At 50.1% G+C, this 15,962-nt stretch overlaps 1 protein-coding gene across 9 annotated transcripts in view; it reads right to left on the reverse strand.

Moving 5' to 3' along the window:
* Positions 1-15,962, reverse strand: part of DTNB (dystrobrevin beta) — a 190,764-nt gene that overhangs the window by 98,948 nt on the left and 75,854 nt on the right. For 6 of the 9 annotated variants that reach the window (XM_064411445.1, XM_064411446.1, XM_064411442.1 and 3 more), the window contains 3 exons: positions 11,204-11,290; positions 5,951-6,038; positions 3,322-3,407 (listed from right to left, as the gene is read on the reverse strand). In XM_064411445.1, coding sequence (XP_064267515.1) covers positions 3,322-3,407; positions 5,951-6,038; positions 11,204-11,290 — 261 coding nt within the window. Of the gene's footprint in view, positions 1-3,321; positions 3,408-5,950; positions 6,039-6,271; positions 6,352-11,203; positions 11,291-15,962 lie in introns of all 9 variants that reach the window. The other 3 variants (XM_064411449.1, XM_064411450.1, XM_064411447.1) reach the window with 3 other exon arrangements.

A 15,962-nucleotide genomic window follows, 5' to 3' on the forward strand; every position in this document is an offset into this window, starting at 1 on the left:
TGTTGGAAAAGAATTGATGCATCATGTATGAGATATATGAATATGCAACAGGCTTTTAAGGGTTAATCCTTTGTTACTGGGGGTCCTTTTTGGGGCAAGAGGCACCTTCGTTTTTATTGTCTTTTATTGTCCTAACCCTGATTGTCCAAACTCTTACTTCTCTAATTTTCAGTACTGCTTTTATAAGCATTTCATTACTACTGAACTTTTAACACTTTAAAACAAGTGGCTGGCGTTTTTCACACTATGCAGAGGGCTGATGGAGTGAAAAGGAATTTGAGGGGTAAAGACAGATATCACCCTGAGATAACAGGGAGGCTGAGTGCCAAGAGGCACCCAGGTCACTGTGGGACTCCCTAAAATCAGGGGGTTTGGGAAAGCTGTGAAAGGCAGAACTGTGACTGGAGCCATGAGACAGGTCAGCAGAGAACATGTAAAAGTGGGAAGCAAAGACAAACGGAACAACGGTGTGTGCGTTAATGCTGGGCTAGAAAACTCCCTGAGCTGCGGGAAAGGAAATTTAATGAGATATGAGGGAGTCCTGAGCCTGATAAGGGAGCTCTGGGCATCGTGTCTGAGGGCTTGCAGGCAGGAATTGCACTGAAAACACGAACGGAGTGTGAATTCATACATGTGAATGCACAGCAACGTGAGAACGTGTTGAACGTGAATTCATACATGTGAATGCACAGCAACGTGAGAACGTGTTGAATGTGAATTCACACATATGAACATGAGTACATGTTGAATGTGAATTCATACATGTGAATGCACAGCAACGTGAGAACGTGTTGAGTGTGAATTCATACATATGAACATGAGTACATGTTGAATGTGAATTCATACACAGGAACATGAGTACATGTTGAATGTGAATTCATACATGTGAATGCACAGCAACATGAGAACGTGTTGAATGTGAATTCATACATATGAACATGAGTACATGTTGAATGTGAATTCATACACAGGAACATGAGTACATGTTGAATGTGAATTCATACATGTGAATGCACAGCAACATGAGAACGTGTTGAATGTGAATTCATACATATGAACATGAGTACATGTTGAATGTGAATTCATACACAGGAACATGAGTACATGTTGAATGTGAATTCATACATGTGAATGCACAGCAACGTGAGAACATGTTGAATGTGAATTCATACATGTGAATGCACAGCAACGTGAGAACGTGTTGAATGTGAATTCATACATAGGAACATGAGTACATGTTGAATGTGAATTCATACATATGAACATGAGTACATGTTGAATGTGAATTCATACACAGGAACATGAGTACATGTTGAATGTGAATTCATACATATGAACACACAGGAATATGAGTACATGTTGAATGTGAATTCACACATAGGAACATGAGTACATGTTGAGTGCGAATTCACACATATGAACACACAGAGCACATGTTGAGTGCGAATTCACACATATGAACACACAGAGCACATGTTGAGTGCGAATTCACACATATGAACACACAGAGCACATGTTGAGTGTGAATTCACACATATGAACATGAGCACATGTTGAGTGTGAATTCACACACATGAACACACACAGTACATGTTGGATATGAATTCACACATATGAACACACAGAGCACATGTTGAGTGTGAACTCACACATATGAACACACAGAGCACATGTTGAGTGTGAATTCACACACATGAATACACAGGAATGTGGGTACATGTATGAGTGTGAACTCACACCCCGTGGCTGGGCAGACTGCTGCCCGTGTGCCCGGGCTCTGTGGGACTGCTCCGACCTTCCAGAGTTTGTGGAAACTCGCAGTTCTGTGTCTGCTGCCTCCTCCCGCTGGCACAAACGGCAATGAGCTGGGGCTGGGGCACAGCCAGCTCCAGGCGTGCCCCCAGCCCTGACCCCGGCTGGCACTGCCAGCCTCTGCCCTGAGCCTGCTCCTGCTGGCCCCCACTGAGCTGGCACTTGCCACAGGAGGCTGCAGGTGTCCCCACACCCTGCCCTGCTCCTGCAGCCCTGCAGTGCCAGCCCAGCCTGGGGCTCTGCTCCTCGGGGAGCCCTGGCACAGCCTGGCATGGAGAGGGACTGGGGCACAGCCTGGCATGGACTGGGATGTGGGCACAAACAGGACAGGGATGTGGGCACAAACAGGACAGGGATGTGGGCACAGCCCCAGGACAGGGATGTGGGCACAGCCCCAGAACAGGGATGTGGGCACAGCAGGACAGGGATGTGGGCACAGCCCCAGGACAGGGATGTGGGCACAGCCCCAGGACAGGGATGTGGGCACAGTCTGACAGGGATGTGGGCACAGCCAGGACAGGGATGTGGGCACAGCCCCAGGAACCCTTCCAAAGCCCTGCCAGGCTCCTGCCAGAGCACCGAGCCTGCAGCAGGGCCAGGACTGAGCTGTTCCTGCTCCAGAGGGCCCTGGGGCTGCCCGTTCCCACTGCTGAGGGTGCCTGGGGACAGGGCTGGGCACGGGGACACCAGGGGTGCCAGCAGAGCCTGGGGGCTCCACCCGAGAGCCTCTGCAGCTACAGAAATCCTCTGGTTGGCTTTGGAAGGGACCTCAGAGCCCACCCAGTGCCCCCTGACACCTCCCAGTGTCCCAGGGTGTGCCAGTGTCCATCCCAGCCTTGGCACTGCCAGGGATCCAGGGGCAGCCCCAGCTGTGCCAGCCCTGCCCACCCTCACAGGGAACAATTCCTCATTGCCAATCTCCCACCCAGCCCTGCCCTCTGGCACTGGGAGCCATTCCCTGTGCCCTGTCCCTCCACCCTTGTCCCCAGTCCCTCTGCAGCTCTCCTGGAGCCCCTCCAGGCCCTGCCAGGGGCTCTGAGCTCTCCCTGGATCCTTCTCCTCTCCAGGTGAGCCCCCCCAGCTCTGCCAGCCTGGCTCCAGCCCTGCAGCAGCTCTGGGGCCTCCTCTGGGCTCTGTGCAGCAGCTCCAGGTCCTTGTGCTGCTGCAATGCCCAGGGCTGGGGCAGCTCTGCAGGTGGGCTCTCACCTGGGCACAGGGACAGAATCCCCCTGCCCTGCTGCCCACTCTGGGGATCAGCCCAGGACTGGGGGATTTGGGGTTTTCAGGGATCAGATCCCAGCTCTGAGCTTTGCTGGATGTGCTCAGTGTTGGACAAGATGATTTTAAGATTAGAGAAGATCAACCCCTCCCTGGGGAGCAGGGGCAGGGCAGCTCCCCCCCACGGCTAATTAACTAATGTTAATGAGTAGCTAATGAGTTAATGAGGCAGCCACAGCCCGAGAGCAGCTGTGGGGAAGCAGAGGGGTGGATGTGTCAGGGGGGATGTACCTGTTCTTGTTCTCCAGCTCTGCTATCAGCTGCCTCTGCTGCTTGTTGGCATCGAAGCTGAAGGGCAGGTCTGCAGGAGGCCGGGGCTGGGGAGAGAGCAGAGCCTCAGCAGGGGCAGAAACACTGAGATCACAGGGGATCTGACACAGAAATCACAGAGATCACAGGGATCAGACACAGAAATACAGAAATCACAGAGATCACAGGGATCAGACACAAAAATACAGAAATCACAGAGATCACAGGGGATCTGACACAGAAACCACAGAGATCACAGAGATCAGAGGGAATTTGACACAGAAATCACAGAGATCACAGGGGATCTGACACAGAAATCACAGAAACCACAGGGAATCAGACACAGAAATACAGAAATCACAGAATCACAGGGATCCGACACAGAAATCACAGAGATCACAGGGGATCAGACACAGAAATCACAGAGATCAGAGGGGATCAGACACAGAAATCACAGAATCACAGGGAATCAGACACAGAAATCACAGAGATCACTGAGATCACAGAATCACACCCATCACAGAGAGCACAGAAATCGCAGAAATCACAAAAACAGGAATCACAGAAGTCACACCAATCACAGAAAACGCAGTCACAGAAATCACAGAATCTGTGATTGACACAATGACACAAATCACACAAGTCACAGAAAACACAGAAATTACAGAAATCACACAAATTACAGAATCACAGAAATCACACCAATCATAGAAAACACGGAAATCACACGAGTCACTCACACAATCACACAATGACAGTCCCACACCAGTCCCCCCAGTCCCTCCCTGCATGCAGGCCTGCAGCCAGCCCCACAGCCCCCTGTGCCAGCCCTGCCCACCCTGCCAGGGAACAATTCCTCATTCCCAATCTCCCACCCAGCCCTGCCCCCTGGCACTGGGAGCCATTCCCTGGCTCCTGTCCCTCCATCCTTGTCCCCAGTCCCTCTGCAGCTCTCCTGGAGCCCCTCCAGGCCCTGCCAGGGGCTCCAGGGTCTCCCCAGAGCTCAGCTTTCCCCCTTGCCCCCCCAAATCTGCACCCCACAGGGAATCAGACCAGAGCCATCCCAGCCAGCAGCACCTTGGCATCATGGAATGCCAGCTGGGTTGGGTGGGAAGGGACCTCAGAGCCCACCCAGTGCCACCCCTCCCCTGGCAGGGACACTGCCACTGTCCCAGGGTGTCCCAGCCTGGCCCTGGGCACTGCCAGGGATCCAGGGGCAGCCCCAGCTGCTCTGGGCACCCTGTGCCAGTGGAAACTGCAGCCACCAGCTCTGAGTGCACAGAAAACATCTCCCCAAAGTCATGGCACACTGTCCCCACGGATGTGGCATACTGTCCCCATGGATGTCACCCGTCCCAGAGCTCAGCAGGACTGTCCCCATGACAAGTCCCAGGCTGCCATGGCCAGGACAGGAGCTGGGAACAAGGAGGAGCTGCCAGGATTCCAAACCTTGGAGCTCAGAGTCCCCCAGAATGTGACAAATCCTCCTGTCCCAGCTGATTCCCCGTTTTTTCTGGGCTGGGAGCGAGTGCTGGGGCCATAAACAACTCCCAGGTTCCCAGAACTGAGCCCTGCCTGCACAGAACCCCCATTATTCCCTTTTCCCTCCTTCCTCTGCCCCAGCAGCCCCTGGCACTGCTCCAGCATCTGTTTGGGATGGGATTGGGAACAGGGATTTCCCTCAGGGCTTGAGGAGCCTCAGCAAACTCCAGGTGCTGCTCCTGGACACCCAGAGAACGCCTCCACTTCAGGCCCTGAACAAGAGTTTGAGGTGATTTATGGGATTTTAACAACCAGGTCCCCTCAGAACCAATCCAGTTTTCATAACGCTTTGTACCAGAAGAAGTCAGGCCATGACTAAGAGCTCTTCCAGCACCTTCCAGCGTGACAGTGACTCAGCCCTTGCTGTCTCAGCAGCCTGGGTTTTACAGGAAAACATGGAAATTTCCTCCTTTTCCACCTAAACCTGAAACCTGCCACTGTGTCCTTAATATTTCCACGTCCCTGGCGAGTGGAGTGACTGTGGAGGGAGCCCTGGGCAGAGGGAGGGGGAAGGGACACATTCAGATGTCCCAGCAGCACAGAGTGCTTGGAGGCTTTCACAGAGATCTGCCCACGTCCCTCGGCCCTGGGGGAGCCCAGAACGTGGGAGATGCTCCTGCACACCCTGCTCTCCCTCCCTGTGGGCAAACCAGCCACGACAGGGGTCCCAGGCTGCAAATGTTCCCTGGAATGTCAGCAAACCCTGGCTGTGCTCCCGCGCCCATTTTGTGTCAGAGCAGGGCTGATTTTCACCGACTGGAAAAATTTATCCTTCATCCTCCCCTACGAGCGGCTGCAAACACAAACCCACCTTTCCCTCTCCCAGGCTGCTTCCCTCTGGAATAAATCCACCCCCAGCACTCGGCCAGGATTTGTTTTCCTCACATTTCTCTCCCTGCAGCCTGAGCAGCGCCGATCTCCCCGCTGCCCTGACCTCGTTCCCAGCAGAAACTGGGGATTTCGGGCAGGTTTGGGAGCCCAGCCCCCCGTGGTGTCCCCCAGCCCCCCGTGGTGTCCCCCAGCCCCCCGTGGTGTCCCCCAGCCCCCCGTGGCAGGACAGGGCACTCACAGCATTGCCGGCCTCGGCGGCCAGGCGCGCGGCGTAGCGGGCGATGAGCCGGTGCTCCTCATCCAGCCGGCCTGGGCTGTCCAGGGCACTGCAAAACAGCACGGGGTGAGCCGGGGGAACTGAGAAACCTGATCAGAGAGAGCCCAGGGAACTGAGAAACAACCCAGAGAGAGCCCAGGGTACTGACAAACAGCCGAGAGTGAGCCAGTGCTCCTCATCCAGCCGGCCTGGGCTGTCCAGGGCACTGCAAAACAGCACAGGGTGAGCCTGGGGAACTGAGAAACCTGACCAGAGCCAGCCCAGGGATCTGAAAAACCTGACCAGAGTGAGCCCAGGGCACTGAGAAACAGCCCAGAGTGAGCCGGAGCTCCTCATCCAGCCGGCCTGGGCTGTCCAGGGCACTGAAACACAGCACGGGGTCAGACAGAATCCTGCACAGACAGAGCCAGGGAACAGAAATCCCAGTCACAGACACAGCCAGGGAACAGAAATCCTGCACAGACAGAGCCAGGGAACAGAAATCCTGCACAGACAGAGCCAGGGAACAGAAATCCTGCACAGACAGAGCCAGGGAACAGAAATCCCAGTCACAGACACAGCCAGGGAACAGAAATCCTGCACAGACACAGCCAGGGAACAGAAATCCCAGTCACAGACACAGCCTGGGAACAGAAATCCCAGTCACAGACACAGCCAGGGAACAGAAATCCTGCACAGACACAGCCAGGGAACAGAAATCCTGCACAGACACAGCCTGGGAACAGAAATCCTGCACAGACACAGCCAGGGAACAGAAATCCTGCACAGACACAGTCTGGGAACAGAAATCCTGCACAGACACAGCCAGGGAACAGAAATCCTGCACAGACACAGCCTGGGAACAGAAATCCCAGTCACAGACACAGCCTGGGAACAGAAATCCTGCACAGACACAGCCAGGGAACAGAAATCCTGCACAGACACAGCCTGGGAACAGAAATCCTGCACAGACACAGCCAGGGAACAGAAATCCCAGTCACAGACACAGCCTGGGAACAGAAATCCTGCACAGACACAGCCTGGGAACAGAAATCCTGCACAGACACAGCCTGGGAACAGAAATCCCAGTCACAGACACAGCTTGGGAACAGAAATCCTGCACAGACACAGCCTGGGAACAGAAATCCCAGTCACAGACACAGCCTGGGAACAGAAATCCCAGTCACAGACACAGCCTGGGAACAGAAATCCTGCAGAGACACAGCCTGGGAACAGAAATCGTGCACAGACACAGCCTGGGAACAGAAATCCTGCACAGACACAGCCAGGGAACAGAAATCCCAGTCACAGACACAGCCAGGGAACAGAAATCCCAGTCACAGACACAGCCAGGGAACAGAAATCCCAGTCACAGACACAGCCAGGGAACAGAAATCCTGTACAGACAGAGCCAGGGAACAGAAATCCTGCACAGACAGAGCCAGGGAACAGAAATCCTGCACAGACAGAGCCAGGGAACAGAAATCCCAGTCACAGACACAGCCTGGGAACAGAAATCCTGCACAGACACAGCCAGGGAACAGAAATCCCAGTCACAGACACAGCCAGGGAACAGAAATCCTGCACAGACACAGCCTGGGAACAGAAATCCCAGTCACAGACACAGCCTGGGAACAGAAATCCCAGTCACAGACACAGCCTGGGAACAGAAATCCTGCACCAAGAGCAGTTCCAGAAAGAGGGAATGGATTTTTCAAAGCAGGAAAGGGGTTTGGGACAGGCAGAGATTCTGGAAATTCCTGTGTGAGATATTCTGGGAGTCTGTAAATATTCTGTATTCTTGTAGTCTGTAAATATTCTGTATTTCTGGGATTCTGTAAATGTTCTGTGTTCTATAATCTGTGTTCTATATTCTGTAAATGTTCTGTATTATGTATTTTGGTATTCTGTAAATATTCTGGATTTTATATTCTGGGATTCTGTATATATTCTATATTCTGGCATTTTGTATATGTTCTGTATTCTGGGTATCTGGAAAGGTTCTATATTCTATATTCTGTCAATATATATTCTGGGATTCTGTAAATATTCTGGATTTTATATTCTGGCATTCTGTAAATGTTCTGTATTCTATATTTTGTAAATATAATATATTCTGGCATTCTGTAAACATTCTGTGTGATATTCTGGCATTCTGTAAATATTCTGTATTCTGGCATTCTGTAAATGTTCTGTATTCTGGGAATCTGAAAATTTTCCCTATTTTACATTCAGTAAATATTATATATTCTCGGATTCTGTAAATATTCTATATTCTGGCATTCTCTGTGTGATATTCTGGCATTCTGTAAATGTTCTGCATTCTGTGATTCTGTAAATGTTCTGTATTCTATATTCTGGCATTCTGTAAATATTCTATATTCTGTCATTCTGTAAATGTTCTGCATTCTGTGATTCTGTAAATGTTCTGTATTCTGTATTCTGGCATTCTGTAAATGTTCTGTATTCTATATTCTGGGATTCTGTAAATATTTTATATTCTGGCATTCTGTAAACGTTCTGTGTGATATTCTGTGCTTCTGTAAATGTTCTGTATTCTGTGATTCTGTAAATATTCTGTGTGATATTCTGGCATTCTGTAAATATTCTATATTCTGTCATTCTGTAAATGTTCTGCATTCTGTGATTCTGTCAATGTTCTGTATTCTATATTCTGGTATTCTGTAAATGTTCTGGATTCTGTGATTCTGGAAATGTTCTGTATTCTATATTCTGGCATTCTGTAGCTGTTCTGCATTCTGTGGTTCTGTCAATGTTCTGTATTCTATATTATGTAAATATTCTATATTCTGGCATTCTGTAGCTGTTCTGTATTTTGTCATTCTGTAAATATTCTGCATTCTGTGGTTCTGTCAATGTTCACGAGCAGAGCTGGTGCAGGGCAGAGGCAGAGCCAGGACGGGCAGGAGGAGGAGCAGGGATGAGCTCAGGACAGAGCTGGGCTGGGCAAGAAATCCAGGGGGAAATCTGGGGTAAAGATGTGATTCCAGCAGGGGAAATTTGGGGAAAATCACGAGATTCCAGCAGGGAGAAATTGGGAAAACAGATGAGATTCCACCAGGGGAAATTTGAGGTGAGATTCCAGCAGGGGAAATTTGGGAAAGATGAGATTCCAGCAGGGGGAAATTTTGGGGAAAATTAGGTTTGAGATGAGATTCCAGCAGGGGAAATCTGAGGTGAGATTCCAAAGGGGAAAATTTGGGGTTGAGATTTCAGAAGGGGGAAATTTGGGGAAAGGTGAGATTCCAGCAGGGAGAAATTGGGAAAAAAAAATGAGATTCCAGCAGGGCAAATCTGGAATGAGATTCCAGCAGGGGAAATTTGGTTTGAGGTGAGATTCCAGCAGGGGGAAATTTGGGGGAAAAGACGAGATTCCAGCAGGGGAAATTCGGAATGAGATTCCAGCAGTGAAATTCAGGGAGAGGTTCAAGCAGGGGAAACTCGGGGTGAGATTCCAGCAGGGGAAATTTGGAATGAGATTCCGGCAGAGGAGATCTGGGGAGAGATTCCAGCAGGGGAAATTTGGGGTGAGATTCCAGCAGGGGAAATTTGGGTGAGATTCCAGCAGGGGGAGTTTGGTAAAAGACGAGATTCCAGCAGAGGAAATTTTAGGGAAAATTAGGTTTGAGATGAGATTCCAGCAGGGGGAATTCGGGGTGAGATTCCAGCAGGGAGAAATCTGGGGAAAGATGAGATTCCAGCTGGGGAATTTTGGAATGAAATTCCAGCAGGGGAAATTTGGGTGAGATGAGATTCCAGCAGGGGGAATTCGGGGTGAGATTCCAGCAGGGGGAATTTGGTAAAAGATGAGATTCCAGCAGGGGGAATTGGGGGTGAGATTCCTGCAGGGGAAAATTTGGGGTTGAGATTTCAGAAGGGGGAAATTTGGGGAAAGATGAGATTCCAGCAGGGAGAAATTGGGAAAAAAATGAGATTCCAGCAGGGGAAATTTGGAATGAGATTCCAGCAGGGGAAATCTGGTCTGAGATTCCAGCAGGGGAAATTTCAGGTGAGATTCCAGCAAGGGAAATTCAGGGTGAGATTCCAGCAGGAGAAATCTGGGGAAAGATGAGATTCCAGCAGGGGAAATTTGGGTGAGATTCCAGCAGGGGGAGTTTGGTAAAAGACGAGATTCCAGCAGAGGACATTTTAGGGAAAATTAGGTTTGAGATGAGATTCCAGAAGGGGGAATTCGGGGTGAGATTCCAGCAGGGGAAATTCGGGGAGAGATTCCAGCAGGGGGAGTTTGGGGTAAGATTTCAGCGGGGGAAATTTGGGGGAAAAAGATGAGATTCCAGCAGGGGGAAATTGAGAAAAAATATGAGATGAAATTTGGAATGAGATTCCAGCAGGTGAAATTTGAGGTGAGATATTCCAGCAGGGGAAATTCGGGTTGAGATTCCAGTAGGGGAAATTCGGGTTGAGATTCCAGCAGGGGGAATTTGGGGTTGAGATTCTAGCAGGGGGAATTTGGGGTTGAGATTTCAGAAGGGGCAAATCTGGGGAAAGATGAGATTCCAGCCGGGGAAATCTGGGGTGGAATTCCAGCAGGGGAAATTCGGGTGAGATTCCAGCAGGGGGAATTTAGAGAAAAAGTCAAGATTCCAGCAGGGGGAAATGGGGGGGGGGGGGGGGGGAAAGATGAGATTCCAGCAGGGGAAATTTGAGGTGAGATATTCCAGCAGGGGAAATTTGGGATGAGATTCCAGCAGGGGAAATTTGGGATGAAATTCCAGCAGGGGGAAATCTGGAGTGAGATTCCAGCAGGGGAAATTTGGTTTGAGGTGAGATTCCAGCAGGGAGAAATGGGGGGAAAAGATGAGATTCCACCAGGGGAAATTTGAGGTGAGATATTCCAGCAGAAGAAATTCAGGGTGAGATTCCAGCAGGGGAATTTTGGAATGAGATTCCAGCAGGGGAAATTCGGGTGAGATTTCAGAAGGGGGAAATTGGGGAAAGATGAGATTCCAGCAGGGGAAATTTGAGGTGAGATATTCCAGCAGGGGAAATTTGAGGTGAGATTCCAGCAGGGGAAATTTTAGGGAAAATTAGGTTTGAGATGAGATTCCAGCAGGGGAAATCCGGGTGAGCTCCCGTCAGGGTGCCAGAGAGAGGAGGAACGGGAGCAGGGGGTCTGTGCAGGGCTCCCAGCGGCCGCGCTGGTGCCACCCGCGGCCCCCGCGCTGTCCCCCCTGTCCCCGGGCTGGCACTGACCGTGCCCCGCTCCGCAGGCGGCTGGCAAAGGTGGCGATCAGGGCGTGCTCCTCCGGGCAGGGCTCGGGGCTGCGGCTGTGCTGGCACCTGGCGGGGCAGCGAGAGCAGAGAAGAACGGGAACACCGTGAGCAGGGGCTGAGCCCGGGCAGCGGGGGGACACTGCGGGGGCTCGCACACCGGCAGGGGACACTGGGGACAGCCTGGCATGGCACAGGGAGGGTTGGGGTGCCCAGCCCTGCAGGCGGCCAGGGAATTCCTGGATGTGGCACTGAGCGCTCTGGGCTGGGGACAAGGTGGCACAGCTGGACTGGGTGACCTTGGAGGGCTTTGCCAGCCTCAGGGATTCTGGAAATGTTGTAGAATTCCCAGTAAGATCTTTAGGGAAGAGCAGGAGAGAGTCCAACCCCAGCAGCGTTCCCCGTTCCCAGAATCACAGAATCCAGAACCATTTGGGCTGGAAAAGCCCTCCCAGACCTTCCAGAGTCCCAGCTGTGCCCAGTGCCCACCTTGTCCCCAGCCCAGGGCACTCAGTGCCACATCCAGGTGACACATGCAGGGATGGGCACTGCCACCCTCCCTGGACAGCCCTTGCCAAGGCCTGAGCACCCTTTCCATGAACAACCCAACCCTTTTTGTGGGCAAACAGCCCCAAAACCCCAAAGCAGGAGGGAAGAGAAAAGGAGACTCAGGGGTGCCCTCATCACCCTCTCCACCTCTGAAAGGTGGCTGTGCTCAGCTGGGCTGGGCTCTTTCTCCAGGCACTGCCAGAACCAGAGCACACAGCCTCCAGCTGCACCAGGGAAATTCAGGCTGGATAGCAGGGAAAAGGTTTTTCCAGCAAGGTGATGAAGTTCTGGAATGCTCTGCCCGGGGAGGTGGTGCAGTGCCCATCCCTGGGGGTGTTTAACAAAGCCTGGATGTGGCACTGGGGGCCAGGGCTGAGCTGAGCTCTTGGGGCTGGGCTGGACTCGATGGGCTTGGAGGGCTCTTCCAACCTGGGGATTGTGTGGGATTCAGTGACTGATTCTGTGATTCTGATACTGTGATTGTGTGTGGTTCTGTGATTGATTGTTTGATTGTGAGTGATTGTGTGATTGTGTGACTCTGTGTGATTGATTATCTGATTCTGTGATTGATTCTGTGATTCTGTGACTGTGATTGTGTGTGGTTCTGTGATTCTGTGATTGATGTTTGATTGTGTGATTGATTCTGTGATTGTGTGACTCTGTGTGATTGTGTGTGAATGATTCAGTGATTGTGTGATTGATTATCTGATTGTGTGATTAGTTCTGTGGTTGTGTGGTTGATTATCTGATTCTGTGATTGATTCAGTGATTCTGTGATTTCTGATCTTATTCTGTGATTCTGTAATTGATTATCTGATTCTGTGATTGACTCTGTGATTGATTCTGTGTGAATTCTGGGAATTCTGTGATTGATTCTGTGATTCTGTGACTGTGATTGTGTGTGGTTCTGTGATTCTGTGATGGATTGTTTGATTGTGTGATTGAGTCTGTGATTGTGTGATTGTGTGTGAATGATTCAGTGATTGTGTGATTGATTATCTGATTGTGTGATTAGTTCTGTGATTGTGTGGTTGATTATCTGATTCTGTGATTGATTCTCTGATTCTGTGGTTGATTCTAGGATTGTGTCATTGATTCAGTGATTCTGTGATTGACTCTGTGATTGATTCTGTGATTCTGTGATTGATTATCTGATTCTCTGATTCTGTGATTGACTGTGGTTGTGTGATTGTGATTGTGTGATTGATTCTCTGATTCTGTGATTGATTCAGTGATTCTGTGATTGATTATCTGATTCTGGGATTGATTCTGTGATTGTCTGACTCTGTGATTGATTCTGTGATTCTGTAATTGATTATCTGATTCTGTGATTGATTCTCTGATTCTGTGATTGACTCTGTGATTGATTATCTGATTCTGTGATTGACTCTGTGATTGATTATCTGATTCTGTGATTGACTCTGTGATTGATTCAGTGATTGTGTGATTGATTCTCTGATTCTGTGATTGATTCTGTGATTGATTATCTGATTCTGTGATTCTGTGATTGATTCAGTGATTGATTCAGTGACTCTGTGATTGATTCAGTGATTGATTCAGTGACTCTGTGATTGATTCAGTGACTCTGTGATTGATTCAGTGATTGATTCAGTGACTCTGTGATTGATTCAGTGACTGTGTGATTGATTCAGTGATTGTGTGATTGATTATCTGATTCTGTGATTGATTATCTGATTCTGTGATTTACTCTGTGATTGATTCAGTGACTGTGTGATTGATTCAGTGATTGTGTGATTGATTCAGTGACTGTGTGATTGATTCAGTGATTGTGTGATTGATTCAGTGACTGTGTGATTGATTCAGTGACTCTGTGATTGATTCTCTGATTCTCTGACTCTCTGACTGACTCTGTGCCCCCTGGCTGCTCTGCAGCACGGCCTGTGCCAGGCACCCAGCGTTGGGTGGATGCTTTTCTTTGGTTTGAGGCTCACCAAACCAAAGCTGCTGCACTCTGGAGCATTCCCCTGCACAGGGCTGGACTGCAGGGGACGTTTGTCAGAGCCAACAGAGCGCCTTGAGTAAAGGAGAGATAAAAACTCTGTTTCTGTGCCACCCCGACAGCTTCCTGCAAAAGAGGTTTTCTGGGAACACAAGAGATTTTCAGATTTTCTAGAAACCAAAGAAATGTTCGGATTTTGTGGAAACCCAAGAGATTTTCAGTTTTTCTGGAAACTCAAGAGCTTTTCATATTTTCTGGAAACCCAAGAGATTTTTCTGGAGACCCAAGAGTTTTATCAGATTTTCTGGAAACCCAAGAGCTTTTAATATTTTCTGGAAACCCAAGAGTTTTTCAGATTTTCTGGAAACCCCATAAATTGTCAGATTTTCTGGAAACCCAAGGGATTGTCAGATTTTTCTGAGACCCAAGAGATGTTCAGATTTTCTGGAGACCCAAGAAAGTTTCATATTTTCTGGAAACGCAAGAGATTTTTCTGGAAACCCAAGAGTTTTATCAGATTTCCTGGACACCCAAGAGATTTTTCAGATTTTCTGGAAACCCAAGAGTTCCTGCAGCTCCTCACATTTCCATCCACCATTCCCTGGAGCTCAGAGAATATTTGACATTTTTAGGAGCACATCTGGCTTCCCAGCAGGAGCCGGGGGGGAAGGGGGACTTGGAGCAGCTCCAGCTGCAATTCCAGCTGCAATTCCAGCTGCAATTCCAGCTGCCAGGAGTGCCAGAGCCTCCCGCAGGGGAAATGAACCCTTCATTTCAGCCCCTGCCTCGGGGCTGCCCGGGCAGGAGGAGCTGCAGGAAATCCTGGGGAGAGCACTGACACCAGGCGGAGCTGTGGGAGCTGCCAGGGCGGGGAGAATAGGGAATTGCCAGGGGGAAATAGGGAATTGCCAGGGGAAAATAGGGAAGTTCCAAGGGAAAAAGGGAATTTTCCAGGGGAAAATAGGGAATTTTTAGGGGGAAAAGGGAATTTCCAGGGGAAAAAAGGGGATTTTCCAGGGGACAATAGGGAATTTCTAGGGGAAAAAAGGGAATTTCCAGGGGAAAAAAGGGAATTTCCAGGGGAAATAGGGAATTTCCAGGGGAAAAAGGGAATTTCCAGGGGGAAAAGGGAATTTTCCAGGGGAAAGTAGGGAATTTTCAGGGGAAAAAAAGGGATTTTCCAGGGGAAAACAGGGAATTTCCAGGGGAAAAAAAGGGAATTTCTAGGGGAAAATAGGAAATTTTTAGGGGAAAAAAAGGGAATTTCCAGGGGGAAAAAGGGATTTTCCAGGGGGAAAAAAGGGATTTTCCAGGGGAAAAGGGGGAATTTCCTGTCCCCTCCCTGCCACCTGCACTTCGAGGCCCCAGGTGAGGGATGGATCCAGGCCCCACCTGCCCCAGGTGGGGAATTCCAGCCCAGAAAGGGCTGGGAAGGGGCTGGGAGCCACTGGTGCCTGCCCAGGGCTGCCCCGGGGCACCGAGGCTCAGGGGGGCTGGAAATGGCCAGACAGGGAGCCAGGGCCCCCCAGAACCCCAAAACACCAGAGCCCCAGAATGCCAGAGCCCCAGAACCCCGGAACAGCAGAATGCCAGAATCCTGGAATTCCAGAACCCCAAAACCCCAGAACTCCAGAATCCCAGAATTTCAGAAAACCAGAATTCCAGAATTTCAGAACCCCACTACTCCAGAATCCCAGGAGTCCAAAATACTAGAAGCCCAGAATTCCAGAACCCCAGAACCCCATAATGCCAGAACTCCAGAATTCCAGAGTCCCTGAATTCCAGAGTTCCAGAATTCTGGAACCCCAAAATTCCAGAACCCCAGAATTGCAGAACCCCAGAGCCCCAAAACCCCAAAATTCAGAACCCCAGAATTCCAGAACCCCATAACCCCAAAACTCCAGAATCCCAGAACCCCACAGCCCTAAAACACCAAAATCCCAGCGCTCCACAACCCCAGAACTCCAGAACCCCAGAATTCCAGAACCCCCGAACCCCAAAATTCCAGAACCCAGAATTCCAGAATCTCAGAATTCCAGAATCCCAGAACCCTGGATTTCCAGAACCCCGGAATTCCAGAACCCCTGAACCCCTGAACTGCAGAACCCCAGATTTTCAGATTTCCAGAATTCCAGAAGCCTGAACCCCAAAATTCCAGAACCACTGAATTCCAGAGTTACAGAACCCCAGAATTCCAGAACTCCAGATCCCACAAATCCCAGAGCTCTAGAA

Source organism: Passer domesticus, chromosome 3 (genome assembly GCF_036417665.1).
Source record: "Passer domesticus isolate bPasDom1 chromosome 3, bPasDom1.hap1, whole genome shotgun sequence".
Lineage (NCBI taxonomy): Eukaryota > Metazoa > Chordata > Aves > Passeriformes > Passeridae > Passer > Passer domesticus.